At 41.6% G+C, this 14386-nt stretch overlaps 1 protein-coding gene across 1 annotated transcript; it reads left to right on the forward strand.

Moving 5' to 3' along the window:
* The first annotated feature begins 6940 nt into the window (after positions 1–6940).
* Positions 6941–12474, forward strand: LOC115119203 (neurogenic differentiation factor 1-like). Its single transcript, XM_029647961.2, has 2 exons — positions 6941–7107; positions 7740–12474. The coding sequence occupies exon 2, from the start codon at positions 7749–7751 to the stop codon at positions 8817–8819; it is 1071 nt and encodes a 356-aa protein (XP_029503821.1). The 5' UTR covers positions 6941–7107; positions 7740–7748; the 3' UTR covers positions 8820–12474.
* The last annotated feature ends 1912 nt before the right edge of the window (positions 12475–14386 follow it).

Here is a 14386-nt window from a genome sequence, read left to right on the forward strand (position 1 = left end):
AACCCTTCTTTGGCGGTGTTGAAGTGCTGTGGGCGGTGTTGAAAATCTCAACCGTCTGCTACCACAGTTTATATGGTCATAGAAATATATAGTCTGGGAAAATGTGTGATGGACCTTCTTCTAGCATTCTAGCAGGGTACTTTCGACCAACACAACTTGCCCTGGTTTTATGAAAGAATCAAGATAAGGTGTTCCCTGCTTCTCTCTCAGGCAGTACTTCGAGGGGACCAGGTTCTGTGGCCACTTGAAGATTACCTAGTTCACCAAGCGGAGCCGTGCTCTGTGCTACTCAACAGGGCAATTTTAAAAGACCCTGTTAAATATAGACCCACGGGGATGATTCAGAGCCGAGCAAACTGTGTGAACTTGTAAGTGTTTTTCTTGGGGTGTCAGACACTATGGAGTTTAACTTTAGGCATTTTGATGGAGATTGTTGCTGCCCGTAGCATTGAATGCAAGGGAAGCCAGCGAGCATTTGGCCTCCCTTGATAAAGAAAGTATAACATAATAGCCAATCAGCATTGAGCTAAAGTGAGTGAGCTAAACTGTGAATGGTCCTGCTGTGCCAGTTTGGATTTGGCGTCACTCCTACTAAATCGCATTGAGAGCATATGTCATTGACAGAAAAAAACTTGAATTGTTGCATCTGATTGTGTTGTCTTCCAGTGTTTAACTAGCTAGCTAAAATTGTCCCTTTCCTAAGTTTGCCATGGATGGAAATAGGGATTTGGACTTGTGGTTTACTTAATTCTCCATACTGGGCAATTCTCCATACTGTTAAGATGGCGCCGAAGAGGATGGCTGACGTTTTACATGCTTCTAACCAATTGTGCTATTTTGTTCGTTTTTTTTAGTTGTTTGTAACTTTTTTTTTAAACCTATTTTGTACATTATGTTGCTGCTACCGTCTCCGACTCACCAAGAACTGAAAGAAGCTTTTTTCTTTAACAAGTGCGACGAGAAGGATATACTGCTCTCCTGAGAACAGGCCCAGATCCCCGTCATTTGCGTGAAGAAAAGACGGAGGAAAAGAGGATGCAGATCGGGCTGACTTCTGAGAATCCGTATGCGAGCGAGTAAACTCCCACTGCCATCCATTCTACTTGCTAACATGCAATCATTGGAAAACAAAATTGATAACCTACGATTACGAATATCCTACCAACGGGACATTAAGAACTGTAATATCTTATGTTTCACCGATTTGTGGCTGACGAACAACACGGATAATATAAAACTGGAGTGATTTTCCATGCACCGGCAGAACAGAGAAGCTACGTCTGGTAAGACGAGGGGTGAGGGTGTGTGTCTTTTTGTCAACACGCTGTAGACCACAAGCAAAAACTAAAGCAGTACGTACCAGTGACTCGCTCAATATGGAAGTGGTCAGATGACGCGGATGCTACGCTACAGGACTGTTTTGCTAGCACTGACTGGAAAATGTTCCGGGTTTCATCCAATGGCATTGGGGAGTATACCATCTCAGTCATCAGCTTTATCAATAAGTGCATTGACGACATCATCCCCAAAGTGACCGTACATATATCCCAACCAGAAGCCATGGATTATAGGCAACATCCACATCGAGCTAAAGGCTAGTGCTGCCGTTTTCAAGGAGCGGGACATTAATCTGGACACTTATAAGAAATTCCGCTATGCCCTCAGACGAACCATCAAACAAGCAAAGGATCAATACCGGATTAAGATTGAATCCTACTACACCGGCTCTGACACTCGTCGGATGTGGCAGAGCTTGAAAACTATTGTGGACTAGAAAGGGAAACCCAGATGCGAGCTGCCCAGTGACGAGCTGAATGCCTTTTATGCTTGCTTCGAGGCAAGCAACACTGAAGCATGTGCGAGAGCACCAGCTGTTCTGGATGACTGTGTGATAACGTACTCGGTAGCCAATGTGAGCAAGACCTTTAAACAGGTCAACATTCACAAAGCCGCGGGGCCAGATGGATTACCAGGACGTGTACTCAAAGCATGCGCTGCCCAACTGGCAAGTGTCTTCAATTACATTTTCAACCTCTCCCTAACTGAGTCTGTAATACCTACATGTTTCAAGCAGACCATCATAGTCCCTGTGCCCAAGGAAGCGAAGGTAACCTGCCTAAATGATTACCGCCCATAGCACTCACGTTGGTAGCCATGAAGTGCTTTGAAAGGCTGGTCATGACTCACATCAACGGCATCCTCCTAGATACCCTAGACCCACTCCAATTCGCATACCGCCCCAACAGATCCACAGATGAGGCATTCTCAATCACACTCCACACTGCCCTTTCCCACCTGGACAAAAGGAACACCTATGTGAGAATGCTGTTCATTGACTACAGCTCAGAGTTCAACACCATAGCGCCCACGAAGCTCATCACTAAGCTAAAGACCCTGGGACCCTGGGACTAAACACTTTCCTCTGCAACTTCCTGACGGGCCACCCCCAGGGGGTAAGGGTGGCAACAGCACATCTGCCACGCTGATCCTCCTTAACACTGGGGCCCCTCAGGGGTGTGTACTTAGTCTCCTCCTGTATTCCCTGTTCACCCACGACTGCAAGGCCAAACACAACTCCAACACCATCATGAAGTTTGCTGACAACACAACAGTGGTAGGCCTGATCACAAACAATGATAAGACAGCCTATAGAGAGGAGGTCAGAGACCTGGCAGTCTGGTGCCAGGACAATAACCTCTCCCTCAATGTGAGCAAGACAAAGGAGCTGATTGTGGACTACAGGAAAAGACAGGCCGAACAGGCCCCCATTAACATCAACGGGGCTGTAGTGGAGCAGGTCGAGAGTTTCAAGTTCCTTGGTGTGCACATCACCAACAAATTTCCATGGTCCAAACACACTAAGACAGTCGTGAAAAGGCCAAGACAAAATATTTTACCCCCCGGAAGACTGAAAAGATTTTACATGGATTACCAGATCCTCAAAAAGTTCTACAGCTGCACCATCGAGAGCATCCTGACCTGTTGCATCACCGCCTGGTATGGCAACTGCTCTGCATCTGACCATAAGGCACTACAGAGGGTAGTGCGTACGGCCCAGTACATCACTGGAGCCAAGCTTCCTGCAGTACAGGACCTATATAATATGCGGTGTCAGAGGAAAGCCCATAAAATTGTCAGAGACTCCAGTCACCCAAGTCATAGATTGTTTTCTCTGCTACCACACGGCAAGCAGTACCGGAGCACCAAGTCTAGGACCAAAAGGCTCCTTAACAGTTTCTACCCCCAAGCCATAAGACTGCTGAACAATTAATCAAATGGCCACCGGACTATTATATTGACCCCCCCACACACACACTTGTTTTGTACACTGCTGCTAATTGCTGTTTATTATCTATGCATAGTCACTTCACCCCTACCTACATGTACAAATTGCCTCATCTAACCTGTACCCCCGCACACTGACTTGATTACCGGTACCCCTTGTATATAGCCTCGTTATTGTTATGTTATTGTGTTACTTTTTATTATTTAAATGTTTTTACTTTTGTTAAATATTTTCTTAACTCTTCTTGAACTGCATTGTTGGTTAAGGGCTTTAAGGGCTTGTAAGTTTGCATTTCACGGTAAGGTCTACACTTGTTGTATTCGGTGCATGTAACAAACAAAGTTTGATTTGATTATAATGTGGATTCTGATCCAGCCATTAATTCATACATTGTGCCCCTGGCTTCAGAGGATGGAAGTTCAATGTAGCTAGATGTAGAAGGCTCATTTTAACTAGCTAACATTGCCCATGAAAGGAAGTTAGACTAGCAAACAAGCATTTTAGCCAGGTAGCCTAGGACAACAAAAAATAAAGTTTGTATTGTATGATAGAGTGATAGACCATTTTGGATGTCACTGTTTCGGATGTCACCTACAGTTTCGCATTTCGGATGTCACCTACTAAGTGTAGGTGATTTGATGATGTTGAAATGTTGAAGTTGAAATGTTGCTGGAATAGTGGAGGCAGCTCCTGTTTTTTTTGCGACTTGTGGTAACTCTCCGGGGTTCTAAATCCATAGTTGTTTAGTGGTCCGTCCAAAAATGTCACAAATATTAACTTGCTTGACCATGCTTTAAGTCATGTAACTGTTTGTTACATGCAATATGCTTTGTGGACTTCACTGGACAGAGGTTGCTCTCTGGTTTTGTGATGAAACAAAGCTGTGGTTGAATTTATTCTGCCACTGTATCGTCTTATTGTCTCAGCCTTTAGGCCTATATCACAGTTGCAAGGTATATGAACTAACAGGTCATAGAGAAAACAACATAATTATCACAACACAGGTTGTAAAATGGCTTTTATGTATGGCTTCCCCAGTGATTATACCCACGCATCGATACTGCAATAATGGCATACTCTTTTGGACCAGACAACATCAGATATACATACATAGATAGAGGGGCGCTGTTTCGCTCACTCTGATGCTTTCTCCGGTGAGATACAGTACATTCAGACTCTTGTGAATTGAAGGAAAATTATGAACACAGAGAAAAGCCTGGCTTTTCTTGGCATCCATGAATACATGAATACAATTATCCATCAGCAGGCCTAGGCTACTGCAGGATATATATACATATACTGAACAAAAATATAGACACAACATGCAACAATTTGAACGATTTCCCTGAGTTACAGTTCATATAAGGAAATCAGTCGATTTAAATAAATAAATTAGGCCCTAATCTATGGATTTTAACAGACTGGGCAGGGGTGCAGCCATGCGTGGGCCTGGGAGGGCATAGGCCCACCACTTGTGAGCCAGCCCCATTTTTCCCCACAAAAGGGCTTTATTACAGACAGAAATACTCCTCAGTTTCATCAGCTGTATGTGTGGCTGGTCTCAGACAATCCAGTGGATAAAGAAGCCGGATATGGAGATCCTGGGCTGGTGTCGTTACACGTGGTCTGCGGTTGTGAGGCTGGTTGGACGTACTGCCAAATTCTCTAAAACGAGGTCGAAGGAGGCTTATGGTAGAGAAATGCAAATCCAATTCTCTGGTAACAGCTCTGGTGGACATTCCTGCAGTCAGCATGCCAACTGCACGCTCCTTCAAAACTTGAGACATCTGTGGCATTGTGTTGTTTGATAAAACTGCAGATTTTAGGGTGGCCTTTTATTGTCCCCAGCACAAGGTGCACCTGTGTAATGATAATTCTGTTTAATCGTTTTCTTGATATGCCACACCTGTCAGGTGGATGTTGGCAAAGGTGTAATACTAACTAACAGAGTTGTAAACAAATTTGTTTTCAAAATTTGAGAGAAATAATATTTTTGTGCATATGGACAATTTTTGGGACCTTTTATTTCATGAAACATGGGACCAATATTTTACATATTGCGTTTATATTTTTGTTCAGTATAAATTGGTTTATTTAAACGGACTTATAAATAAATAAAATATTCCCATTGATTCTTGAAAAATATAACTTATAAATGTCTCATAAGCTTAGTTCAACTGTCCTACCATATCAGAACCCAATATATAAAATTGTTTTGCTCCAATGTTTGTAAACAAAGTAAAACTTTAATTTTGAAACCATGGATGGTCAGTCCTTGCATCCATAGCTCTGTCTATGAATTTGAGAGTGGTACATTTCTCCAGCCCCATCCCTCAGCTTTTTACCAAAACAACAGCTGAGAGTCGCTTTGTTATTTTTTTCTACTGCTGATTGCTGCTTTAAAGATATTAATAATTCATCCCTATGTGCTTATGGTTGCATTTCCATGTGACCAAATGCAAGTAACCAATGATTCCATCCTCAAGATATAAATTACTCATTTTGTGAATGACCAGACAGTCCGTATGGTTTTAGTTTGGGTAGCAGATGATGTAATTTTCATTATTTATATGGGACACATTTTATAGTCCAGCTCTATAACTATTCTGCTTAAATATTAATGATTGCTCGCGTGGTTCAGTTCTGTTTTGATTGTCTGTTGTTACCCCCACTTGTTACGGTGTCTTTCTGTACAACGGTCAACACGTCGATTTTGTTGGGGGGGGGATTAAATTGAACAGAAGACTGCAGATTTTGGACGTTGCATCAGGGTAGTGAGCTGTGAAACAGGCTTTTGTTAGTGCGCGTGCGACTCGCGTGCCGACCAGCAGATTGAAAAGAGGGGGAGACTCCAGGTTCATTACTCCAACCAGCTCCGTCCAGACCATTACAACCATTGTTGCCAATCAACATCACGCACTGCTAGAGATGGGGGACAATAACACTTCCAACTATTGCAGATAAACACTGATGCAGGCAGCAGTGAGCAAAACAAAAAAAGTAATGCAGTTGGTCTAAATTCATTGTTGTAATTACAATGTTGCATAGTATATAATTACTTGCATTAGGTCTTCTCCATGGATAGCCTACTTTTATTTGAAAAAATGTCTCACAGCATTATCATGCGCTGAAAAATAGATATGAAGGGCCAGTATGGGACCTTTACGGACAACAAGGGCCTTATTCTTGTCTTGGTGACGTGTTTATTAGGCTATTTAATGTGTTCAATATCCGCAAAGTGGGCTAATGTTCTATACACCAATGTACATTATTCTATAATTATGATATTCATGATTAATAACATCATAATCAACCCATTTATAAGAGGACACACGTGGGGAATGGGTTGGGCTTAAGTATTAGTAGTGATTGAATATGTCCTACGCTCGAAAGGGTTAATCCATCCTGCGGGTCCACACGGATCCACGGAGGCCCTAACTGGCGACAGATGGCCACTTTCTTTTGGCCACAAAGGAGCGGAATACAGAGCCCTGGCGAATACGATTGGGACCGTGTCACGTGACGCTTGGGGCCGTTTCTGCTTGACGTAGATGGACCATATGGCGCGTGCCGGGAGTAAGGCCATGGGTGGGTGGAGCCTGTTCCTGCCAGTCATTGGGTGAAGCGATGGTGATGGTTTTAGGGATACAACCATAGAGACATACAGGTTCATCTTTCTCTCCCAGTCCCTTGCAGCATCAGCAGCAGCACTATATAACACGAGCATCCGTCGGCGCAGCCACATTACAGTCCATTCACCGGACCTCACACTTCAGGAGGGGCATGCCAGAGTCATAACAAGATCATTCTGCAAAACATAGGTATTTATTTATCAATCATATAATGTAATTACTTATTTTTGCAAATGTTTTGGGTGAAAGGAATGCTGTGATTTGTCTGTTACATTGACATAAAGCAGGCTACAATTATTCAGCAGTTAAAGGTTTTCTGAACAAGCTTGAATTATTTATTGATGCAAACCTTCTCAGGTGAGAGGTGATGTGACCATTTCGCACCTGTTACAGAAAGGAAACAGGGATTCGGATATTCTGATTGATATTCTGACATTTCAGATGTCTCAATTAACTGGAGATTTAAAAATAAGTCATTGAAAATAATTTTGATCAAATTGACTTGTTATGTCAAGCTATTATTAGGTGATAATTGAATAATTGATGTATTATGCTCCTATGTTTTGGTTTATCCTGACCACAAATTAATGTTCTACATTTTGCTCTTAAACTCTTATGAATTTTTATGACACATATAATCATCGGTATTGCAAAAGTAATATTGGATCTGATACAAAAATAGTTTTTTTGTTTGACTTAGATTAGTAGCCCAATGCACCAGTAGCCCATGATCCAAAACGAACTCTTATTAAATAGGCTATTAGTCAAGTACCAAATGATGTCCAAATGAGTCTGCTCACGGTTGTCTTTTTTATTGACAGATTTCCAATATGACTAAATCCTACACGGAACAGACCATGATGTCATCAGAACCCCAGGATTCTGCGACCTGGACTGACGAATGTCAGCTCTCCCAGGACGAACAGGATATGGAGAAGAACAACGGCGCGCTTGAGTCCATGCACGGGGCCCTCGAGGATGACGACGAAGATGGGTTAAACAGACTGGATGAGGATGATGATGAGGAGGACGAGGAAGAGGAGGAAGAGGAAGGCGACGATCAAAAGCCTAAACGTCGTGGACCAAAAAAGAAGAAAATGACAAAAGCCAGGATGCAGAGGTTTAAGATGAGGCGCCACAAGGCGAACGCGCGGGAAAGGAATCGTATGCACGGACTCAACGACGCTCTGGAGAGTTTGCGTAAAGTTGTGCCATGTTACTCCAAAACCCAAAAGCTCTCAAAAATCGAGACTCTGCGGCTGGCTAAAAACTACATCTGGGCCCTGTCAGAGATCCTGCGGTCAGGGAAGAGCCCAGACGTCATATCATTTGTCCAGGCCTTGTGTAGGGGCTTGTCACAGCCCACTACTAACCTAGTGGCAGGCTGTCTCCAGCTCAACCCCAGAACTTTCCTCCCGGAGCAGACACAGGAGATACCATCTCATATGCAACCAGCAAGTGCTTCCTTCGCCGCGCATCCATACTCCTACCAGACCCCGGGTCTTCCCAGCCCTCCGTATGGTACAATGGACAGCTCCCACGTCTTCCACGTCAAGCCCCATTCATACGGAAGCGCGCTGGAGCCATTCTTTGAGACCGCGCTGCCGCTTACAGACTGCACTAGTCCATCATTCGACGGACCCTTAAGCCCACCACTGAGTGTCAACGGGAACTTTTCCTTCAAACACGAGCCTTCGTCAGAGTTCGAAAAGAACTACGCCTTTACCATGCACTACCAGGCTGCTGCGGGACTGGCAGGTCCACAGGGACACGCGTCCCTTTACCCGAGCTCTGCGCCGCGGTGTGAGATACCGATGGAAAACATTATGCCATACGAAGGACACACTCATCACGAGAGAGTCATGAATGCTCAGCTTAACGCTATATTTCATGAATCGTAAATACATTGAACGTGCATCAAAGACTGATAAGCGCGCGTCATGATATGGTATCCTCTTGCCACTGATGCAAAATAGCAATTATAATCCGCTTGTATGTATTTATTGTTGTTACTGCCTTTAGAAGTGCGGATGCATATACATATTCTTTTTCACCTAATGTACTGTATTGTATTCGCTTCTACATTATGGTACAGGTCACGTTGTGGAAATAGTGGTGACCATACTGAGAATGTGTTGATTATCCATGTTACAAAATCACAAGCAATAATTTGGAAAACTATGCAATTTATAAACAAATACTTGGGACAATAAAAAAAATATAATAAATATTTCTATATTTTTCAACCTGAATTTTACAACTGATCTATCCTATCCTGAATAATTTTGTTGTGATTTTGTACAGCATTATTCATTATTAGTTCCCATTTCATTTCACGTAACTCCATGCTATGTTTTATAAAATAGTTATGTCATGTTTATATGATGCAACCGTTTTATGAAAGATCGTTATCTATACAGAGGCAAGTGCTTATACTCTGTTGCCTTAGCGATTATTTACTGCAATTCGTGCAAAGCTGCACAATATTGAACATTTTATTTTCCCCCAAAACATAGCCTATCTTGGCTACTTAACAATCAGGAATGTTATATCGCTGAATAGGTGGACAATACATAGGGGATACTTACTTGCAAAGTAGCCTAAATACCTTGATTGTGTATAAAAAGCTTAACTATCACCTGAAAATACTCATTGTATAAAACGAATGATTTATTATTTCATATAAAACATGTACATTGACGTGGGCCATACCCCATGCGAAATCATCTGCAGCACATTTTGGAACAAACCAGGCACCATCTCATTGTGCCATTGCATGAACGTGCAAATCAGTGAAGAAGAGCCATTTGCAGCATCTGATGCTCAAATTCAATGTGTGTTGTATATCGTTTGTAAACATTTTACAATGTAGGAGGGTGTTAGAGCCCATTAGAGGACCGCGTGGCACTAAATTACTCATAATATGTTCGTTTACTTATCCTATATTTTATTTCGAAGGTTTAAACGTTTAATTCTCTCCCAATGTGAATCAAGTGTACATAATTGCGTTGAGATAAATGTATAATGCATATCTCATGAGGAGCACTCAATTATTTATATAATAAAGTGAATGAGTAGCCTACAATTTCTATCACTATTGTCTGTTAACCTACCAACATCTCTATTATAGGTTAATAATCCAATTATAAGTCAAAATAACATCTAAAGTAAACGTATAACTTAAACTGTCAAACCACGTGTTTTTAAGGCAAAACTAAGTAAGATTTCGCAATGGTTTAAAGTCCCTCAGTCTGCATGGTTGCAAAATAACCTTGACTTCTTTTGGGATAGTTCTTTTGGTCTGGCAAATCATCCGAGACAATCTAGTCCCGATTATTACGCACGACGGATAGTGAACATTTATTTGCCCATATGTAAACTATATTATTCTCTTAATAAATTATTACAATTACAAAGCAACTTAATATCAGTGAAAATGAGCAAACATCCCCCCTATTAAATGTAGGCAGACCTTAAGGCTGAAGGACAAAACACGCGTTTTTCCTGTCATGCCACGGGTAGCTGCAGTCAAGGGGCATTCACATGCCTCCATGGTGGAGTCCCAAATGGCACCCTAATACTCTGGAGCAGAACACCACGAGTCCTAGTCGAAAGTAGCCCGCGATATGTGCCATTTAGGACTTACACCACAGTGTATGCAAACCGAGCTAGGCACATATGTTACTTCTGTAGGGGAGGTTTTTAATTTATGAAAATTATATTGTGTATGCATAAACACTCACTGGCTGCGTCTATAACCCAACATTTCCATCATAAGGGAAAACCCCAGCGAGTGAGCTAGCCAGCCAACATCAATGTGGTAGTTATATTCTGCATTGTGCTGTATATTTCCTGTTAAAGTAGTATGAATAATAATTGGTGGGGTATTGTATCCGCCCTTCCTCGATAATATACCAGCACCACCGTTCAATTGGCATGGGTAAACCATTGGAATAATTTAATGACTACATATTAGATGAAAGTAAAACCTCACTGCATGCCCCAAAAAATTACAGAAATATGCAGTCCTGAAATCTGTATCCCATAGCCTCTGTCAACGGGTCTCCAAAACACTTATTTATAATTTCAAACATGCACAGTTTTGTTATTTCAGACCTTTACCCTGGACCAATCAAATCCCAGGGGAAGTGCATCCCTCCGTGTCATCTGAATCTTTATAAATGGGCGTGCAGGGTTCCTGTGTTAAATCAGGAACTGTCCATGGTGCTGCGCAGGCTATTGGTGCCTCAGCTGCCCTGTCGAGGTCTATACCTTTATTGCTCAGTATATAACAGCATATTCCATTGAATGTCAGAACTATATAAAGGCCACTGTTCTATATTTAGTTCGATTGAGTCATAAACCCTGATAATAAAACAGAGTTAAACGCAATGTCATAATAGACATCAGGATAGGCAAAAAAAAAGATCAACCAATACCCTACCTGTGCATAACTTAAACTTTATGAATATACAATTTGGATACGGTTATAGCCTATTGATAGACCAGGTTTATAATTACAATAGCACTTTAACCATATAAAATAGTTGATATAAAGTCAGGGTGACTAATAACTGTAGGTTACACCATGCATAATAATTGTCCTACACCCTGAAAAAGGCGGCGTTGTTTGGTTGACCCAACTGCTGGGTTGCAGGCCTTGGGTCACTTCGTTGAGTTGTTTTCTTTAAAAAGAGCAAAGGTGGGTTGTTAGTGCTGGGTTATTTGGTGCTGTGTTACTGAGATATGACACCGCTGATCAGATCAGAAGACTGGAGGCATAGTTAAGTAGTGGCAAGGCTTTCAGGTAGTTCATTTTACCCATACATATTCATCTGTTCTGTTGTATAGTTATCAAATGTTAAGGTTGAACACTCATATTTTTGTAGCTTCAATTAGGCTTACAGAAGTGTACAAGTTGCAAAAAGCCTGCAAATCGCATTGTTGGGATAGATACCACTTTATTATAACATGTAATACATAATCTTAATATTTTAGAAGAATGTGTAAAATGCAAAAACAATTAAGGTTAACTTAACACAACGAACAGGAATGGCAATTACTCTTTACCAAAAAACCTGATAATACTAGAGATCCCGTCAGTCTCCACATATTTGGGAAATCTGCATTTTGTTTTTTTTGCCCCTAATTTGTGGAACAAATGCAGAGTTCACAATAGATAGATGTGCTGGTGCCACTTAGGCAGTTTAAATTATTGATTGAGGACCTCTATGAAGTTGAATGTGATTACATTTATTATATGTTTATTTTGGTTAGTTGTGTGCTGAATTATATTGTTACATACACATATACAGTACCAGCCAAAAGTTGACACACCTACTCATTCAAGGGTTTTTCTTAATTTTGACTATTTTCCACATTGTAGAATAATAGTGAAGACATCGAAACTATGAAATAACACATATGGAATCATGTAGTAAGCAAAAAAGTGTTAAACAAATCAAAATATATTTGAGATTCTTCAAAGTAGTCACCCTTTGCCTTGATAACAGCTTGAAACCCGCTTGGCATTCTCTCAACCAGCTTCATGAGGTTGTCACCTGGAATGCTTTTCAATTAACAGGTGTGCCTTGTTAATAAAAGTTCATTTGTGGAATTTGTTTCCTTCTTAATGCATTTGAGCCAATCAGTTGTGTTGTGACGAGTTAGGGTTGGTATACAGAAGATAGCCCTATTTGGTAAAAGACCAAGTCCATATTATGGCAAGAACAGCTCAAATAGGCAATGAGAAACGACAGTCCATCATTACTTTAAGTCCCGATAGTCAGTCAACCATCAAGCGCTATGATGAAACTGGCTCTCATGAGGACTGCCACAGGAAAGGAAGACACAGAGTTACCCCAGAGGATAAGTACCTCAGAGGATAAGTTCATTAGAGTTACCAGCCTCAGAAATGCCCTCCCAAACAAATGCTTCACAGAGTTCAAGTAACAGACATCTCAACATCAACTGTTCAGAGGAGACCGTGTTAATCAGGCCTTGATGGTCGAATTGCTGCAAAGAAACCACAATGAAGGGACACTAATAATGAGAAGAGACTTGCTTTGGCAAAGAAACACGAGCAATGGACATTAGACTGGTGGAAATCTGTCCTTTGGTTTGACGAGTCCAGATTTTTGGTTCCAACTGCTGTGTCTTTGTGAGATGCAGAGTTGGTAAACGGATGATCTCCACGTGTGGTTCCCACCGTGAAGCATGGAGGAGGAGGTGGGATGGTGTGGGTGTGCTTCGCTGGTGACACTGTCAGTGATTTATTTAGAATTCAAGGCACACTTAACCATCATGGCTACCACAGCATTCTGCAGCGTTACGCCATCCCATCTGGTTTGCGCTTAGTGGGACTATCATTTGTTTTTCAACAGGACAATGACCCAACACACCTCCACGCTGTGTAAGGGCTATTTGACCAATAAAGAGAGTAATGGAGTGCTGCATCAGATGACCTGGCCCCCACAATCACCCAACCTCAACCCAATTGAGATGGTTTGGGATGAGTTGGACTGCAGAGTGAAGGAAAAGCAGCCAAACTGTGCTCAGCATATATGGTAACTCCTTCAAGACTGTTGGAAAAGCATTGCAGATTAAGCTGGTAGAGCGAATGGTAGAGCAAATGGTGGCTACTTTGAAGAATATAAAATATATTTTGATTTATTTAGCACTTTTTTGGTTACTACATGATTCCACATGATTTGTTATTTCAATGTTTTGATGTCTTCACTATTATTCTACAATGTAGAAAATAGTAAAATAAAGAAATACCCTAGAATGTGTAGGTGTGTCTACTTTTTGCTGGTACTTTATATGTGTATGTTGTTTCATTATTCCTTTTTTATTGTAATGTTTACAGGTCTCTCTTGTAAAATATATGTTTAATCTCAATGTGACTCCCTGTTTAAATAAAGGTTCATTAAAATAAACAAGAGCTATCTGAAAGCCAAGCCTATAATAAGACACGCCTCCTGAAAATATCCTAAGGATTACATAATAAAAGACCCAGCTGCTAGGTCAACCCAGCATGAGAGTAAAAAATATCTAAAATAATGGTTCAATTAACCCATATTTGGGTTATTCACGCAACCCAACTGGTTGGGTCAAAATAATCCAGCGTGTGTTCTGCCCAATATTTACCCACCAAAAAACACAAATTGTTTTATTTTTTAGCAATATGCAATTGGTAGTTACATTCTTGTCCCATCGTTGCAACTCCCATACGGACTCGGAAGAGGCGAAGGTCGAGAGCCACGTGTCCTCCGAAACACGACCCTGCCAAGCCGCACTAGTTCTTGACACACTGCCCACTTAACCTGGAAGCCAGCTGCACCAATGTGTCTGAGGAAACAAAAGTCAGCGTGTATGCGCCCGACCCGCCACAAGGAGTCGCTGGGACAAGGACATCCCGGCCTGCCAAACCCTCCCCTAACCCAGACGACGCTGGACCAATTGTACG

This window comes from Oncorhynchus nerka, linkage group LG1 (genome assembly GCF_034236695.1).
Source record: "Oncorhynchus nerka isolate Pitt River linkage group LG1, Oner_Uvic_2.0, whole genome shotgun sequence".
In the NCBI taxonomy this organism is placed as follows: domain Eukaryota; kingdom Metazoa; phylum Chordata; class Actinopteri; order Salmoniformes; family Salmonidae; genus Oncorhynchus; species Oncorhynchus nerka.